This window comes from Mobula birostris, chromosome 16, assembly GCF_030028105.1.
Source record: "Mobula birostris isolate sMobBir1 chromosome 16, sMobBir1.hap1, whole genome shotgun sequence".
NCBI classification, from domain to species: domain Eukaryota; kingdom Metazoa; phylum Chordata; class Chondrichthyes; order Myliobatiformes; family Myliobatidae; genus Mobula; species Mobula birostris.
The window spans coordinates 20,274,863-20,290,375 of NC_092385.1; the positions used below are offsets into that span (position 1 = coordinate 20,274,863).

A 15,513-nucleotide genomic window follows, 5' to 3' on the forward strand; every position below is an offset into this window, starting at 1 on the left:
AGTTTAACTGTTTCCTCATCATGTAGGAAAACCAGATTTTAACCAGAGAGATCAGGCACTACATGACCTGAAGTTTATTTAACCATAGTCTGAGCAACTGAATTACAAGGTATAATGTATCCAAAAACAAACACATACAAGGAAGTGCAATTTAGTCAATGAAAATGTTCAATAGTTTTCCTCAGAATTAATTTAAATACATAAAATCTATTACTTTCACACAAGATCCTGTCTACTTTGGTGTCTTAAGCCTGAAATATTCACTATTCGTCATCATTTCACAGTATGATATAAAGATGCCAAGCTCTTACTCACATCAAACTGGGAGATTTTCTGCTTGACTTCCATATCAAATTTTTGTTGATTCTGCTTCAGCTGATTTAAAGAAGGCTTGAATTGTGCAGCTCCCACCGTTTCTTTGGTCCAGTCATCAACAAGCTTGTGCAGGTCATCTGTAAAAGTTCCCTTCTTGTTATTACTGTTGTTTGTTTGGGTGTGCTGTTGAGGTGGCTGCTGTTGTTGGGGCTGGGGCTGGGGCTGGGGTTGGTGCTGGTGCAGGACCTGTTGCACTGAATGATTTGTACTAGCGCTACTTGAAGACCCTGGGGGAGGAAAGAAAGTCAAATGTAATCATTGTATCATGGCATAATTTTAACTGGTTTATCTTTTGTAAATGCAACTGCAAATAAATATTTAGTCATAAAATCAAACTGAAGAAATCAATGTTAGAGTACAATGCTGGTGCAAATTAAATTCATATATCCATAATGCATACAAATCAACAGAAGCACATGCATTTGTATTGAAGCAAAGCAAACAGTTCACTGCTGATGTGCCAATCTAACCTAAAATGTAAAACAACCTCCACATTAAACACCAAGATAATTAAATTCTATCAAATATAATAAAGCTCATGCCATGTGTAGTGGAGAACAGAACAAAAACTGGATAGTTACTACTGCGATCTTTGCCTAGGCACAGCCGTTTCAGGGTAGACCCTATGAAGTAAAGTAATACAAGAAAAACAGTTAGGCCTTAAACTATTTAAAACATCCACAATGGTCAGATGATGCAATATGAAGTTATTAACTTGCCTGATTAAAAATCAATGGTCTAGATATTAAAAAATTAACAGGCTAATCTTGTTACTCAATTTAACAAAAATAAAATCTAATAAAATTCACTGTGCAGCCACACCAGCAAAGTTTGCATTTATGACCTCTGGAAGAAGGCACATAATAATTGTTTTTCATTCAGTGTTAAAAATTGCATATCGTTGCACATTGAAATGTTTTAATTTTCTTCTCATCCATTAATAAAAATGGCATTTTACCAGTTTTGCTGAAAATAAAAGTATTAAATGTTTTCAAATGGAAATGAAAATATAATTTCACCAAAATTAAAATTGTACAAAAATACAAACTCAAAAAAATCAGCAAGGAAAATAATTTAAAATTACATCGAAGTGAGCCATATTAAAATTATTTTTCCAACAGACTGGAATATAATCCCAACCTAATTATTTGGGAATACGGAACAGATAAAATGCCACCAAAGAGAATGGCTAATTTGGATTGCCAGAATTAAGAATAACCTAATTGGTATGACTGCACATAAACTATAACATTCATTTTTATAAAGATATATTGTTCTGCAGGTCTGTGGCCATTAGATATCAATGGGCAGAAGTCATAACACAATGTTTGCAAACCTTAAAACCCTAGTTAAATTTGTATTAATATGTAAGTACAAAAGATCAATTATGGGGAAGTGTTATTTTCTATTATAGATTCCTTTCCTTCACACACTGCAAATGTTATTTCTTCCCTCTCAAGTGAGTCCAAACAGTAAGTCACACTGGCAAAGAAATACTACTGTTTTTAATACCAACTTTAAAGAACAATTTTTGCACAATAACTTAATCCACAAATAAAACAATATGATGCACCTCTGTTGAATGACAGATGTAGAGTTGCAAAGCCAAGTTAGGAAAACTGAGGTGGAGAAACAATTTGCCCCTTCTCAGACCCCATTTCAGCCCAATATATTTCTTTACTATCTGGATTAAAAAGTAGAAATGAACTCTACTATTAAAATAGTAAGTCTGATTTTACAGTTGTAACAATGTTCAAATTATCTGTATTTGATAAGGCAACCTAGAAGTGAGATTCTGAATTTGTCCTCAGTGATTTATGGGTCCTCCACAGGCTCCGTGGTTGTGAGACTTTCTCTGGTTGAATCAAGCGAATGGTTAACTTAAAATATGCAAGAATTACAGCAATTTCTTTAATATCTTGATTTTGAGTTTACATAAAGGGTCATTTAAAATGTGTGAAGTGAACACAGATATTGGCTGTGGGGGCATTATTTCAGTACCGCACACTTAAATTTGTGACTATTCTATCAAACTTTGTCCAAAGAGATACTGATTTTATATCAATTCCAATTCCTTCGTGGTTCAACATTTTTTTTAAAATCATCAATGTAATTAGCTGATCAGGCAGTTTGAAGGCAACATTACTGTTTGTTACCAGAAACCAAATAAATATCTTACAGCAAGCAGTGTCAGTAAAAAAAAAAAGAATGCTGTCTCCTCACCATTCCAAACTTAACCATGTGTGAGTTTAATAGTTTCACTTTAGGTCCCATGCTCAACTTAGTGGCAAATACGCTGCTGGCATGACTTTTAGGAGTCATAACACATTGTTAATGTTTAGAGAACTTTATATCTGGTTCTGTGGTTTCTGGTCCAGTCGTGCTCATTGCTAACAGCAAGGATTTAGATACAGTGGTGTCATATCCACCAATGTACATAAAAGAATAATAGATTATGTTAAAACTGAATATTCCTTAAATAAATAATAAATGGATGAAAATTATTTGCTAGCTTCACCAGAAGATACCTGATTTGATCAGCAGAGCACTTGTAACCTATTTGGTCATACCAATAAAAAACACTTTACAGTGCAAAATCCAAGATATTCACTCAACCAGCTTTTAAATAAAACCACAATATACCACAGTACACTAATTCAGGTATATCACACAATACAGAATGGTCCACAGAATTCACAGCAGAGTTGGGTTCTTTGACCCTATCAAATTGTCACGTATTCTGGCATCGAATTTTCTCTTGTGTGCATTTTAACTAGTCGCCTAGATTCTTACTTCCATGCTGTAACCTTTCTCAGAGTAAAGAATTCCATATTTGATTGATAGTGGTGACCTTAGCAAATGATCTCACTTTGACCTCAAATAAAAATTACTTCTTTTTATCAACTCCTTTGGAATATATGATGACTTATTTTCACTCCAGTTTTGAGAGTTAAGGGGTTTCTAATGAGAAGTATGTGAAAAGTTCCCCGAAAGGGACAGGCAGTGGCTGACACAAGGATCGAATAGTGGTTTGCGAGATGATCCGCTCCTAGCTCTACTTTTATGGAGCCTGAGTTCTCCCTATGCATGCTCTTGACATTCCCAAATACTCATTTTCCATCTGGAGCAGTTGGGGGCCAGAGATTCTAGAACTTGAGAAAAACTCATTCCTTTCTGAAGAGTTTGAGACATCTTGAAGCTATTCCCTCCCCCTCAACCTGGTAATCATTGTTCATGACAGAATTCCAAATAGAGTATTTTTTTCCCAGGAATCTAGGGTTGGGCAGGCAAATGTGCCACCTAGCAAAGTATGTGTAATATGGCCTCAATGTTGGGAGATGTGATGAACATCTCCACATCTACCTTATGATGGTCATTCTTTAGCACTTTTTTAAAGAACAAGATTTGCTGTAAGCAAAGTTGAAGTGAACACAGATTGCGGGTGTTAGGGGCATTATTTCAGAATTGCACATTTCAAATTTGTGAATATTTCTTTGGTTAAACTTTTATTTTAAACACAATGTTGATTTTTTTAATGATTTGTTGTATTCCAAATAAATTGAAATGTGGTGAAAGTGTTGGTTATATTTTGCAGGAGGTTATTGATGCTGATTTGAAATCACAGATGCATGGTTACATGAAAAAGCAATGGTAACAGCTTATAAATTCTTGTAATTTGTAGTCAAATCACTGAGTGAAACCATAACTGCAAAGTAATTCAGGAACTTTCTATAAGAATCTAGTGAAGTTCAAAATTAACTTTTTAAAATAAACCCATATTTCCCATCATGTCAGTTAATGAAAATTATAATTAAAACTGCTTCATACTTCTAAATATTATGCATGAAATAGGCCACCATGTGGGAAATTAAACAATGTTTTTGGCTGCAATTCAAGTTCAGATGATCAATGGGAAACTATTTTATTCAAAAGAATATTTCAAGCTTTAGGGAGCGAGAAGTTTCCAACCGTATTATCAATTACCTAATACGGTGTTTACTGTTAAACCTTTCGGGCTTACTTTGTTTGAGCACTGCCAAATTACAGGATGTTTTGGCAAGTCTGAAATCTCTTTCAATGATATATTGATTATTTGGCACATCTTACTAAAGAGGCATTGATCCACTTCAGAGACAACTGTTAACCTTTAAGAACAATATGTGCCACTAATTACCTCAACACAAATGTAGGATTAGGTAACAAATACTTGCATTGATCAAGATTTTCAAACTGATCTCTGAAATGGATTCATACGACTTTAAAAAAAAGAGGCAATTTATTATCAGATTCATTCTTAATTATTTGTTTTCATTATTTTACCCACATGGAAAGAATTACTAGTTTAGATTTAAATCATATAGCCTGATGACCTGGTGAACAATTTATAAGATTCACGATACTTGGATTGCACTTAAGTCACATTATCTACCATACTCCCTTTCACAGAATCATTAAAGTGCAAGTTTTGATCACAGGAAATGTAGGTCCCCCTATGAAAATCCACAACTACCTACAGATAGAAACAATGTCAAAAGAACAAGAGATGGTATTAACAACAAATACACTAATGAGCAATTTGCTTCCTTGCACAAAGTAATGCAAGAACTGATATTGTTAATTTGGTTAGTATTTGCATGTTCTGCAAGCTATAAATTTGCAGCAGCATCTGGCATGGAGAGATCTGTCAAACAGATATCAGCACCTTTCAGCACTGGTTCTGCTGATAAAGTATTGAAAACCAGAATGCAGGAAAAGTTGTGTTTCTAGACCCATACTTGGGAGAATCAGTACAGACAACTGAATTTTCAAAACAGTTCAATAATTCGTGCACATGAAGATTTACTTCTTGTTCACACATAATGGAAATAACTGGTCAACTGGGTCTAAAACATACCTGTTCTTTTCCTCTGACAATAACAGTTTAAAAACACTCTATCCACAATAGGAAGGACTTTCAAGAGAGGTAGAAAGAACTTAGCAAATCTCATTTTATCATTTCTTTAAGGTAACATTTCTGAATAGAACAGAGCTAAGCCATCCATCAGGAAGGGCCCTCACCATCTGGGGCATTACTCTCATTAATACTTTTGGAAAGGCGGTACAGGAGCCACACTCAATGATCCAAAAGCAGCTTCTTCCCCTCCACCACCAGATTTCTAAACTGTTTATGAACCCATGAAAGCTAACTCACTATTCCTTTCTTAACATTATTTATTTTGGTAATTTATAATTTTTTTGTCTTTTCAGTGTACTGCTGACACAAGGCAAATAAATTCACATCACGCAAATTGATACATCTAATTACGATTCTGAGAAAAATCTGATGCAATTGACTAAACACAAGGGAAAAACATATTATATTACATACACAATTTAAATATATGAGCACAGACTTAATTATTTTAAGATAATAATCATTCACATATAATAAAGGGAAACTTAAAAGTTGAACCCACAAATTATTTTTAAATAGAGTACATGGTTTTCTGTTTAAATAAAAAAGACATGCAAATCAAAGTCATTGAAAAGAAAAGCAAAGAAACAGGCCCTTTAGCCTACCTGGTCCATGCCGAGCCATCTAAGCTGCCTACTCCCATCAACCTGCACTGGGACCATAACCCTCCATGCCCCTACCATCCATGTAACTATCCAAACTTCTCTTAAAGTGTTGAAATCAAACTTGCATGCACCACTTGCACTGGTAGCTCGTTCCACATAATCCTCTATGAGTAAAAAGGTTTCCCTTCATGATCCCCTTAAACTTTTTGCCTTTCACACTTAACCTCTGACCTCTAGTTGTAGTCCCACAACCTCAGTGTAAAAAGCCTGCTTGCATTTACCCTATCTATATTCCTCATAATTTTGTACACCTCTATCAAATTTCCTCTCAATCTTCTGTAGTCCGAGGAATACAGTCCTAACCTATTCAATTTTTCCATATAACTCAGGTCCTCCAGACCCAGCAACGTCCTTGTAAATTTTCTCTGTACTCTTTAACTTTATTTACATCTTTCCTGTAGGCTGCACATAATACTCCAAATTTGGCCTTACTGATCTCTTGTCCAACTTCAGCATAACATCTCATCTCCTGTCTCATTAATTTGATTTACGTAGTCCGCTGTGTCAAAAGCTTTCTTTATGACCCTATAAACCTTTGACACCACTTTCAATGAATAAGGGACCTGTATTCCCAGATCCACTGCACACCTCGGTGCCTTACCATTCACCAAGACCTACCCTGGTTCATCCTATTGAAGTGCAACACCTTGCACTTATCCGCGTTAAATTCCATCTGCCATTTTTCCAGCTGGTCCAGATACCACTGTAAGCTATGATATTCTTCTTTGCTGTCTACTACAGCCCCAATCTTGCTGATCCAGTTAATCACATTATCATCCTTTTCGTACATATAGATGACCTAGCACCAATCTCCAATTTACTACTTCATTTTGAATGCCAAATCACTGAACCTCCACGTCCAACCTCCCATGTGAGACCTTGCCAAATGCCTTGCTAAAGTCACGTAGACAACAACCACTGCCTTGCCATCATTAACTTTTATTGTAATTTCCTCGAAAAACTAAGATTGGTTAGACATGACCTACCATGCATGAACTAATGGTTACTATCCTTAAACAGTCTATGTCTATCCAAATACTCATACATACAGTTCCTTAGAATACCTTCTAGTAACTTTCCCACTACTGATGTCAGGCTCACCAGTTTATAACTTCCTGGTTTATTTCAGAGTCTTTCTTAAACAGTGGAATAACAATAGCTAACTACTAGCACCTCACCTGTCAGCAAGGATGATTAAACATCTCCACTAGGGCCCCGGCAATTTCTGCGCTAGCCTCCTGAAGGGTTGGAGAGAACACCTTGCCAGGCCCTGGAGATTATCCACTCTAATCTGCCTCAAGACAGCAAACACCTCCTCCTCTGTAATCTGTATAGGGTCCATGACCTTGTAGCTGCTTTGTCTCACATCTATAGTCTGTGTTCATCTCTCGAGTAAACACAGATGCAAAAATTTTTTTAAAGATCTTCCCCATATCTTTGTGCTCCATAATAGATTACCATTCTGATCTTCCATTGGACCAATTATATCACTTGCAATCCTTTTGCTCTTAACATATCTGTAGCATCCCTCAAGATTCTCCTTCACCTTGCTGCTAAGGCAATCTCATGCCTTCTTTTAGCCCTCCAGATTTCTTTTAAGCATTTTCTTGCATTTCTCCATAAGCACCTTATTTCTTCCTACCTGCCTTTATCTGTCATGCACCTCCTTCCCCTCCCCCCCCCAAACAGGGCCTCAATATCTCCTGAAAACCAAGTTTCCCAACACCAGTTATCTTTGTCTTTCTTTGTTTTTAATTCTTACAGACACATACAAGCTTTGTATTCTCAAGATTTCACTTTTGAAGGCCTCACACATACCAAGGTCACCTTTGCCAGATAACACACTGTCCCAATCCACACTCGCCAGTTCCTTTCTGATACCACCAAAATTGACTTGGCTCCAATTTAGAATCTCAACCTGTGGACCAGACCTATCTTTTCCCACATTTACTTTGAAACTAATGGCATCATGATCACTAGATTCAAAGTTTTCCCCTACACAAACTTCTGTCCTTACTCATTCCCCAACAGCAGATTAAGTACTGGGCACTCTCTCATTAAGACTTCTATGTACTGATTAAGGAACCTTTCCAGGACACATTTGACAAATTCTATCCCATGTACTTCTTTTACAGTATGGGATAGTATGTCGATATGTAGAAGGTTAAAATCTACTATAACAACCCCATATCTCTTGCAAGTCTGCAATGTCTCTACAAATTTGTTCCTCTAAATACCTTGGACTATTGGATGCTGGTCATATCTTTCTTATTACTCAGTTCCACCCATCATGCCTCACTAGACAAGTTCTCCAGTCTGTCCTGACTGACTACTGCCGTGACATTTTCCTTGACTAGTAACGCCACCACTCCTTTAATCCCTTCTGCTCTGCCACATCTAAGACAAAGGAACCTTGAAATATTAAGCTGCCTGTCCTGCCCCTCTTGCAACCAAGTCCACTAATGGCTCCAATATCACGATTCTAGGTGCTGATCCATGCCCTGAGCTCATCTGCCTTTCCTATGCTGCTGCTTGCATTGAAATATACACAGCTCGGGACATTAGTTGCACCATGCTCAACCTTTTGATACCTGACTTTGCTTGAGGTCTCATCAATATCTGTCTCCACTAACTAGTTCCCATCCCCCTGCAACTCTAGTTTAAACCCTCCTCCCCATGCAGTACTAGCAAACCTTCCCTCTAAGATATTAGTCTCCTTTCAGTTCAGGTGTAAACTGTCTCTTCTGTACAGGTCCCACCTTCCCTGGAGAGCCAATGATCCAAAAATCTTATGCCTTCCCTTCTACACTAACTCTTTAGCCATAAACTATGTTATCTTCCTATTTCTGGCCTCACTTGCACTTGGCATGGGTAGTAAGCTTGAGATCACAGCCCTGGATGTCCTGTCCTTTAACCTGGCACCTAACTTTCTGAATTCACTTTGCAGAACCTCATCATTCTTCCTACCTTTGTCACTGGTGCCGACATGGACCACAACCTCTGGCTGTTCACTTTTCACTTAAGAATGCTGAGGACTCAATCTGAGTTATTCCAAACCCTGGCGGGAACATGCCATCCAGGAATCTCGTTCTCATCCACAGAACCTCCTTTCTGTTCCCCTAACTGACAGATCCCCTATCACCACATTTCATCTCTTCTCCCCCTTCCCTTTTGAGTTACAGAGCCAGACTCAGTGCCAGTGACCTGACCGCTGTGACTTTCCTCTGTTAGGTCATCTGCCCCAGCAGTATCCAAACCTGTTGTTGAGGGGGGAAATCGCCACAGGGATACTCTGCACTGGCTGTTTAACCCCATTCCCCTTCTTGACTATCACCCAATTTCCTGTGTCCTGCACTTTCAGTGTAACTACGTCTATATGTCCTACCCTCTCAGCCTCCCAAATGATCTGGAGTTCATCCAGTTCCAGCTCATTAACACAGTGTTTGAAGCTGCAGCTGAATACATTTCTTGTAGGTATAATCGTAAGGGTCTCTGTCTTCCCACATCCTGCATAAAGACATCCACTACCCTGCCTGACACCTCTACTGTTCCTAACAGAGTAACCAATTAAAAAAGGAAAAACAATAAACTGTGGAGGGGAGAAAGACACTCTACCTACAGCTTTTTTGCCTTCTCTGACTGAAGCCTCTCCTCACTGAAGCCTTGAATAGCTAAACCCCCAAAACCCCACTCTAACTGACCACTCCAACGATGGCTGGTCCGCTTGTCCCTGTCGTACTTTAACTTTTCTTGTCAATCAATCTCGAACGATGATTGACTACTGCCAAGTATCAAACTACTGTGAGTCGCTGCCTTTTCTAATCAATCAGTGAATCTGAGTGAACTACATCTTCTTAGGCTTCCAATCTCCAATTGGGTGCCGCTCAAAGGAATCCTCAAGAAATACAATTTCTCTCAGGGAGAGGTAAGTAGTGGGGGCCAGACAGAAGGAGAGGGGAGCCCATGTGTGAGAGTCAGGAGAGAGTTTTCAGGTGGGGGGCAGTGTCAGGATGGGGAGGACCACCAAAGTGGAGTGGTCAGAGGGGAAAGAGTGCCTTGGCAAGGTGGGGAGGGGCAGCCATAGGGGAAGGCAGACTGATTGAATAGAGTGCAGTTGGGGAGGGGTGAGTGAGTATGAAAGAGATGAGTTATTGGGGTGGAGGTAAGATAGAGACAAGCTATCAGTCATTTAGAAAGAATAGTATCTCTTGGAAACCAACTTTACATTATTTCTTTCCAGATTCGTAAGATTTCCTACAGAAATTATTAATGCACCCAGAAAATCAACAATACAAACTTTTGTTGATTGTCATACAATGTGAATATTGAACAAAGAAACACTCAGTAATTTAGATATTATCAACCACCATTGTGTCAGCTTTTCTCTCCTGTGTCCACTTTCATAGACATGACTTTTGTTCTCTCCAGCCATTTCCCTTCTCTGTAAGAAGAAATATATTTAATTTCTAGCTTTTCTCAATTCGGATCAAAAGGCATTGACCTGTATGTTAATTAGTTTTCTCTGTCCAAAGATGCCATGATTCCAACATCTGCAATGTTTTTTTATTTTTTGATGAGACATAATCAATGTTATATTTTACTCAAGGAATGGCACTTTTCAAAGATAACTGTGTATGGAAATCATTCATACCAGAATGATCTGGGATGTAATGGTTAAGTATAATAATCCAAGTGATAAACTTAGAAGTTCCACAGTAACTAATGATATACTATGATAAACCATTTTCTATGCCAATCACTGGTGCTGGCAAGGAACAAATCCAATATCTGCTACATATCACTGATGTCACAGCCACAATCTTCAGGTGTTTCTGCTTGTTCTACAATACACTTAACATTGATAGAAACCAACAATGCTAAGAATGGTTAATTTTTTTGACTTGTCATCCATTTTACCTAAAATAGCATTAAGTATCAAATACAGTTGCAAAATCAGCTTCAAATAAAGGAAATAAACAATGTATAAACAGTAAATTTGTCAGTACCTGGTTAAATGTGAATGCATAAAATTGATGCTCTTTCATACATAATCACATGTAGTCGTTTTGATGCAGAATTCTAATTGATCATACTCTTTACAAAAAAATTGAAAGTTGGGAATGCAAATAACTAATTCCAATAGTGACCACTTGCTAGCACAAGTGATTACTATTAAAATTAATTATTTGTATCCAGGAAGCTAATATCACTTGGTACTCAAATTCACATCCAGGTCCACCATTGCAATGCTGGGTGGAGTTGGGAGCAAGGTGCAATAGTTAATTTCAGACCCCCCTCATGTATTTGTCTGTGATGAAAATTTCTGTTGAGAATGAAAGATAGAAGACTTAACTAATGTTCTGAAGATAAAGAGATGCTATGTATTTAAAGGAAAATCTATGCTGCTTCGATCTGGCTACTACAAATTAATGGAGTATCAAATAATATATACATAAAACTCAATATTGGAAATGATTGTGTTGCTACTAGACCTGCTCCCAAAGGGGGAAACCCAGTTTGTTCAAGAACCATGCACACACAGTTAAAGATCATCACGTATGCTCTGCATGCTGTTTGATGCTACGGCATGTGCTCAGTGGCCCCTATGTGTATGTATGCACATGTAAGGAGGGATTTGAATTTCAAAAAATCTGTTATGCATAGATTGGTGTCAGATTGGATTGATAAATCAAATTTTAGATCATTCACATAGCACCAGAAATTGTGTTACATGGAAAATAACTGGACTTGTCAGTGTACTGGCAAGCATGGATTTTCTACATCTATTTTTATAAAGCCAAACTTTTGGTTGTATTGGTGTGTTAAAAATAAACTTTAAAAATTATTTAACTCTAAAGGGATTATTTTTAAAAAAACTACCTTGCACAAATATGAAATCTTCTCTGGTAAATACAAATATCTGATGTGGGAAAATAATTTATAAAGCTTACCTGCACCAATATTTTCCAATAGCTGTCCCAAGGAGAAAATTACTTGGGGCCTTCAGCAGCTAATGCCTCACCTAGAGTGCTTTGGTGCTAAAAGTGACGTATAACAACAATTGAGGGACCTCTTCATTGAGCATCTCCGCTCCATCCACCAAAAGCGGAACTTCACGGTAGACAAACATTTTAATTCTGATTCCCATTCTGACATGTCGGTACATGGCCTCATCTTGTGGTAAGATGAAGCCAACCTTAGGGTGGAGGAGCAACACCTTATATTCCGTCTGGGTAACCTCTAATCTGATGGTATGAACATCTATTTCTCCTTCTGGTAAAGAACATTCCCTCCCCTTCCCCCTTGTTCTATTCTCCACTCCTGCCTCTTTCTTCTTCTCACCTGTCTATCACCTCCTCCTGGATCTCCTTCCCTTTCTCCTATGGTCCACATTCCTCTCCCATCAGATTCCTTCCTCTCCAGCGCTTTATCTTTCGCTGGCTTCACTTATCACCATCGACCTATCCCCCTTCCTCTCCCACCTTTTCCGGCATCTTCCCCCTTCCATTCCAGTCCTGAAGAAGGGCCTCGGCCCAAAACGTCAACTGTTTATTCATTTCCATAGTTGCTGCCTGATTTGCTGAGATCCTCCAGCAATTTGGATGTGTTGCTTTGGATTTCCAGCAGCTGCAGAATTTCTAGTGTTTATAACAACCCGTTCACTTGTTTCAATTTCCAAAACCCCTTGAGCTTCATTCGATGGATCAGGAAGCATCCCGCATGATACACAACCAACTAGAAAACTATGCAACTACAGGAAATTTGTGAAATTGATCAGGGACAAAAACACTGGGAACACTCAATAGGTCAATTAGCATCGGTAGTAAGATACAAGCAGAGACAGCACTTCAAGATTGTAAACAAGTAATTATATAATATGCAATGTTAGTACTACTGCTTTCTCAGTGGATGCTGCCTGAGCAGAATGTTCCTAGCATTTCTCATTTCTTTCTTTCTTTCTTTTTTTTTAAACAGACATGATCCAAATGGAAGCAACACACATCAAAGTTGCTGGTGAACGCAGCAGGCCAGGCAGCATCTCTAGGAAGAGGTGCTGCCTGGCCTGCTGCGTTCACCAGCAACTTTGATGTGTGTTGCTTGAATTTCCAGCATCTGCAGAATTCCTGTTGTTTGCATGATCCAAATAGAAATAGGCCCTTCTGCTCACGGAGTCCGTAATGACCATTGACTACACACTTATGCTACTCCTACATTAATCCCAATTTATTCTCCCAACATCTTCAAGTCCTTCCACAACTAGAGGATTTTCCTTCATCTGATCACTTTTGATGCCAAAAATCTTGGAAGTTTTACATTTTTAAATATATGATATTGCTAAAATAAATCAATTAACTTCCTCTAAAATAATGGTATATGATACTAATAAATACAGTAGCGTATCATACACCATTGAGGGAAACTCAATTGACTTACTTTAGTAATACTATAAAAATAAAATTGCAAGATTTTTAGCATCATCGCACCCTAATTTCAATAGTGTTGGAATTACCATACAATTGACATAATAATATAGGATTTCTTTACAAAAATAGATTATGCACACACACATGAACAAAGTCTAAAATTTTCAATAAAAATCTGCAATGGAAACCATAATTCATAACCACATACCATTCAAAACATTTAAAATTCAAACTTCATACCATTCAAAGTATTCAAAGAAATTAATCAGCAGAAAAAGTACCTAATCTAAATTAATGATGTCAAAACTTTAACTGGACATTTCTTCGAAACAAAAATCTCAAAATTTGTCACTTTACATAATTTTAATGGCCTTCAGGACCTGATAGGACAATATACCTTTATACATTGAAAAATAATACACAAATGTTATTTTTTAAAGAATTCATGGAAGAAAGGTTTTTTAAAATTCTAATTAAGAAAACTAATCATGTTGTGTTTCACAATAAGGTACAAAACTATGTGCTCACAGTGCCACTTAAATGTTGTACAATAACTGGAAAAATATCACCATCAGTCAGTAAATTATGGAAAATAACTTAAACTAGAACATTCTGAAAGCAAAAAAAAACTTAATAAATATGTATTTTCAATGTACCTATGCAAATTTTAAAAATTGCCTTACAGATTTTATGCATTAATAGTTCATAAAATAAAATTAGAACAGATGTTCAAAATTCTTAAATGATCAGCTCCAGTGCTCCAGTTTCCTCCCACAGTCCAAAGACATACGAGGTAAGTTAACTGATCATTGCAAATTGTTTCATGATTAGGTTAGGGTTAAATCAGCGTTGTTGGGGATTGCTGGGGCAGCGCAGCTCACAGGGCTGGAAGGACCTAATCTGCACTGTATCGCTAAATAAATAAATACGACAAACATTTCAACATAGAGTTAATTTCCTTAAATATAGATAGCTGCCTAAATCTAAGAAGCATGGTAAACACCAGCGTTTGCTATGTAGCACTAACTCATCTGCAGATAATATTTGAGGACAGTGCATATAGATCTTTGCTCTTAACCTAGCAAGTTGTTCTTCAGAATCACGGTCTAGATGTCTAACAGGCTCTGCCCAAGAATGATACTGAAGTTTTTGAAACCCGAAACATTTTTCCCAAGCACTGAGAGCACAAAGTTTTGTTCAAAGTCACCTTAAAAATTAAAGTGAGTTTTTTGGAGAAGGACAGTGTTTTTTCTTTAAGAGGTGGCCTTAAAACAAATCACGTTATAAGGATGGCAATTTACATGACACAACTGGATCAATTCTAGTGCTCCAGCCAGAATTTTGATGACAAAGTATATCTGGCACAGAAATAATTATAATCCATATCGCTAATTAGAACATCCTAAATATCTTTTTCTTAACAATTTATAAACTAGTAGGAAAATGATGGCATGGTTACAAGTGTGATAAATGAATAGAAAATATTCAAATGTATGAGCTGCATAAAGCTTATAGAAAACCATGTTAGGCAATTCTTTTGAATACTAACTGGAGCACTGGTGTTTTAGCATTTTTCACATGCAGACATCTCAAAGATACAACAGTGTAAAAACAATAAAATGTTCAACAGTCCTTAAATAGGAGTTGTAGCCTCCAGTGACCTTCCTAATATTGCATCAAGGAGATACACAGCTAAGTATCCAGCTTGTTACATGCAAGTCTTCATTGTCGAAACATGTGTGAAAGAGACCAGTCTTCCAGAGGAGCTCTGAGTTCTCCATTTTTGGTGAGATTAGATGCTAGGGAAGCACACTTGTATATTTGTAATATTTTGAGAAAACTAAAACCACTACTTAAAAACAAATTAGACCAAAATACAAAAGCTTTGGTACACTTAATAAATTTTCCATATTAACTTTACATTATATTTTATGCAGAGAAGATGAGCTCTTCCACATATGCCTTTAATATTTAGTGATGAGCCAAAAGCAGTGCACTAAAGCATTTGTATATGAAATGAAAATGTGCAATGATAACCAATAAATTAAAAACGGCTAAAAAAAAAAGCAGGCTTCCTGCAGAAATATAGAATGGA

The 15,513-nt window shown here is 37.2% G+C and overlaps 1 protein-coding gene across 1 annotated transcript in view; it reads right to left on the reverse strand.

Annotated features, from left to right (window-relative positions):
* Window positions 1-15,513, reverse strand: part of wnk2 (WNK lysine deficient protein kinase 2) — a 162,372-nt gene that overhangs the window by 2,159 nt on the left and 144,700 nt on the right. Inside the window, exons 25-26 of the mRNA XM_072280381.1 lie at window positions 957-998; window positions 316-602 (exon numbers count right to left, since the gene is read on the reverse strand). Of these exons, the coding sequence (XP_072136482.1) occupies window positions 316-602; window positions 957-998 (329 nt within the window). The remainder of the gene's footprint in view (window positions 1-315; window positions 603-956; window positions 999-15,513) is intronic.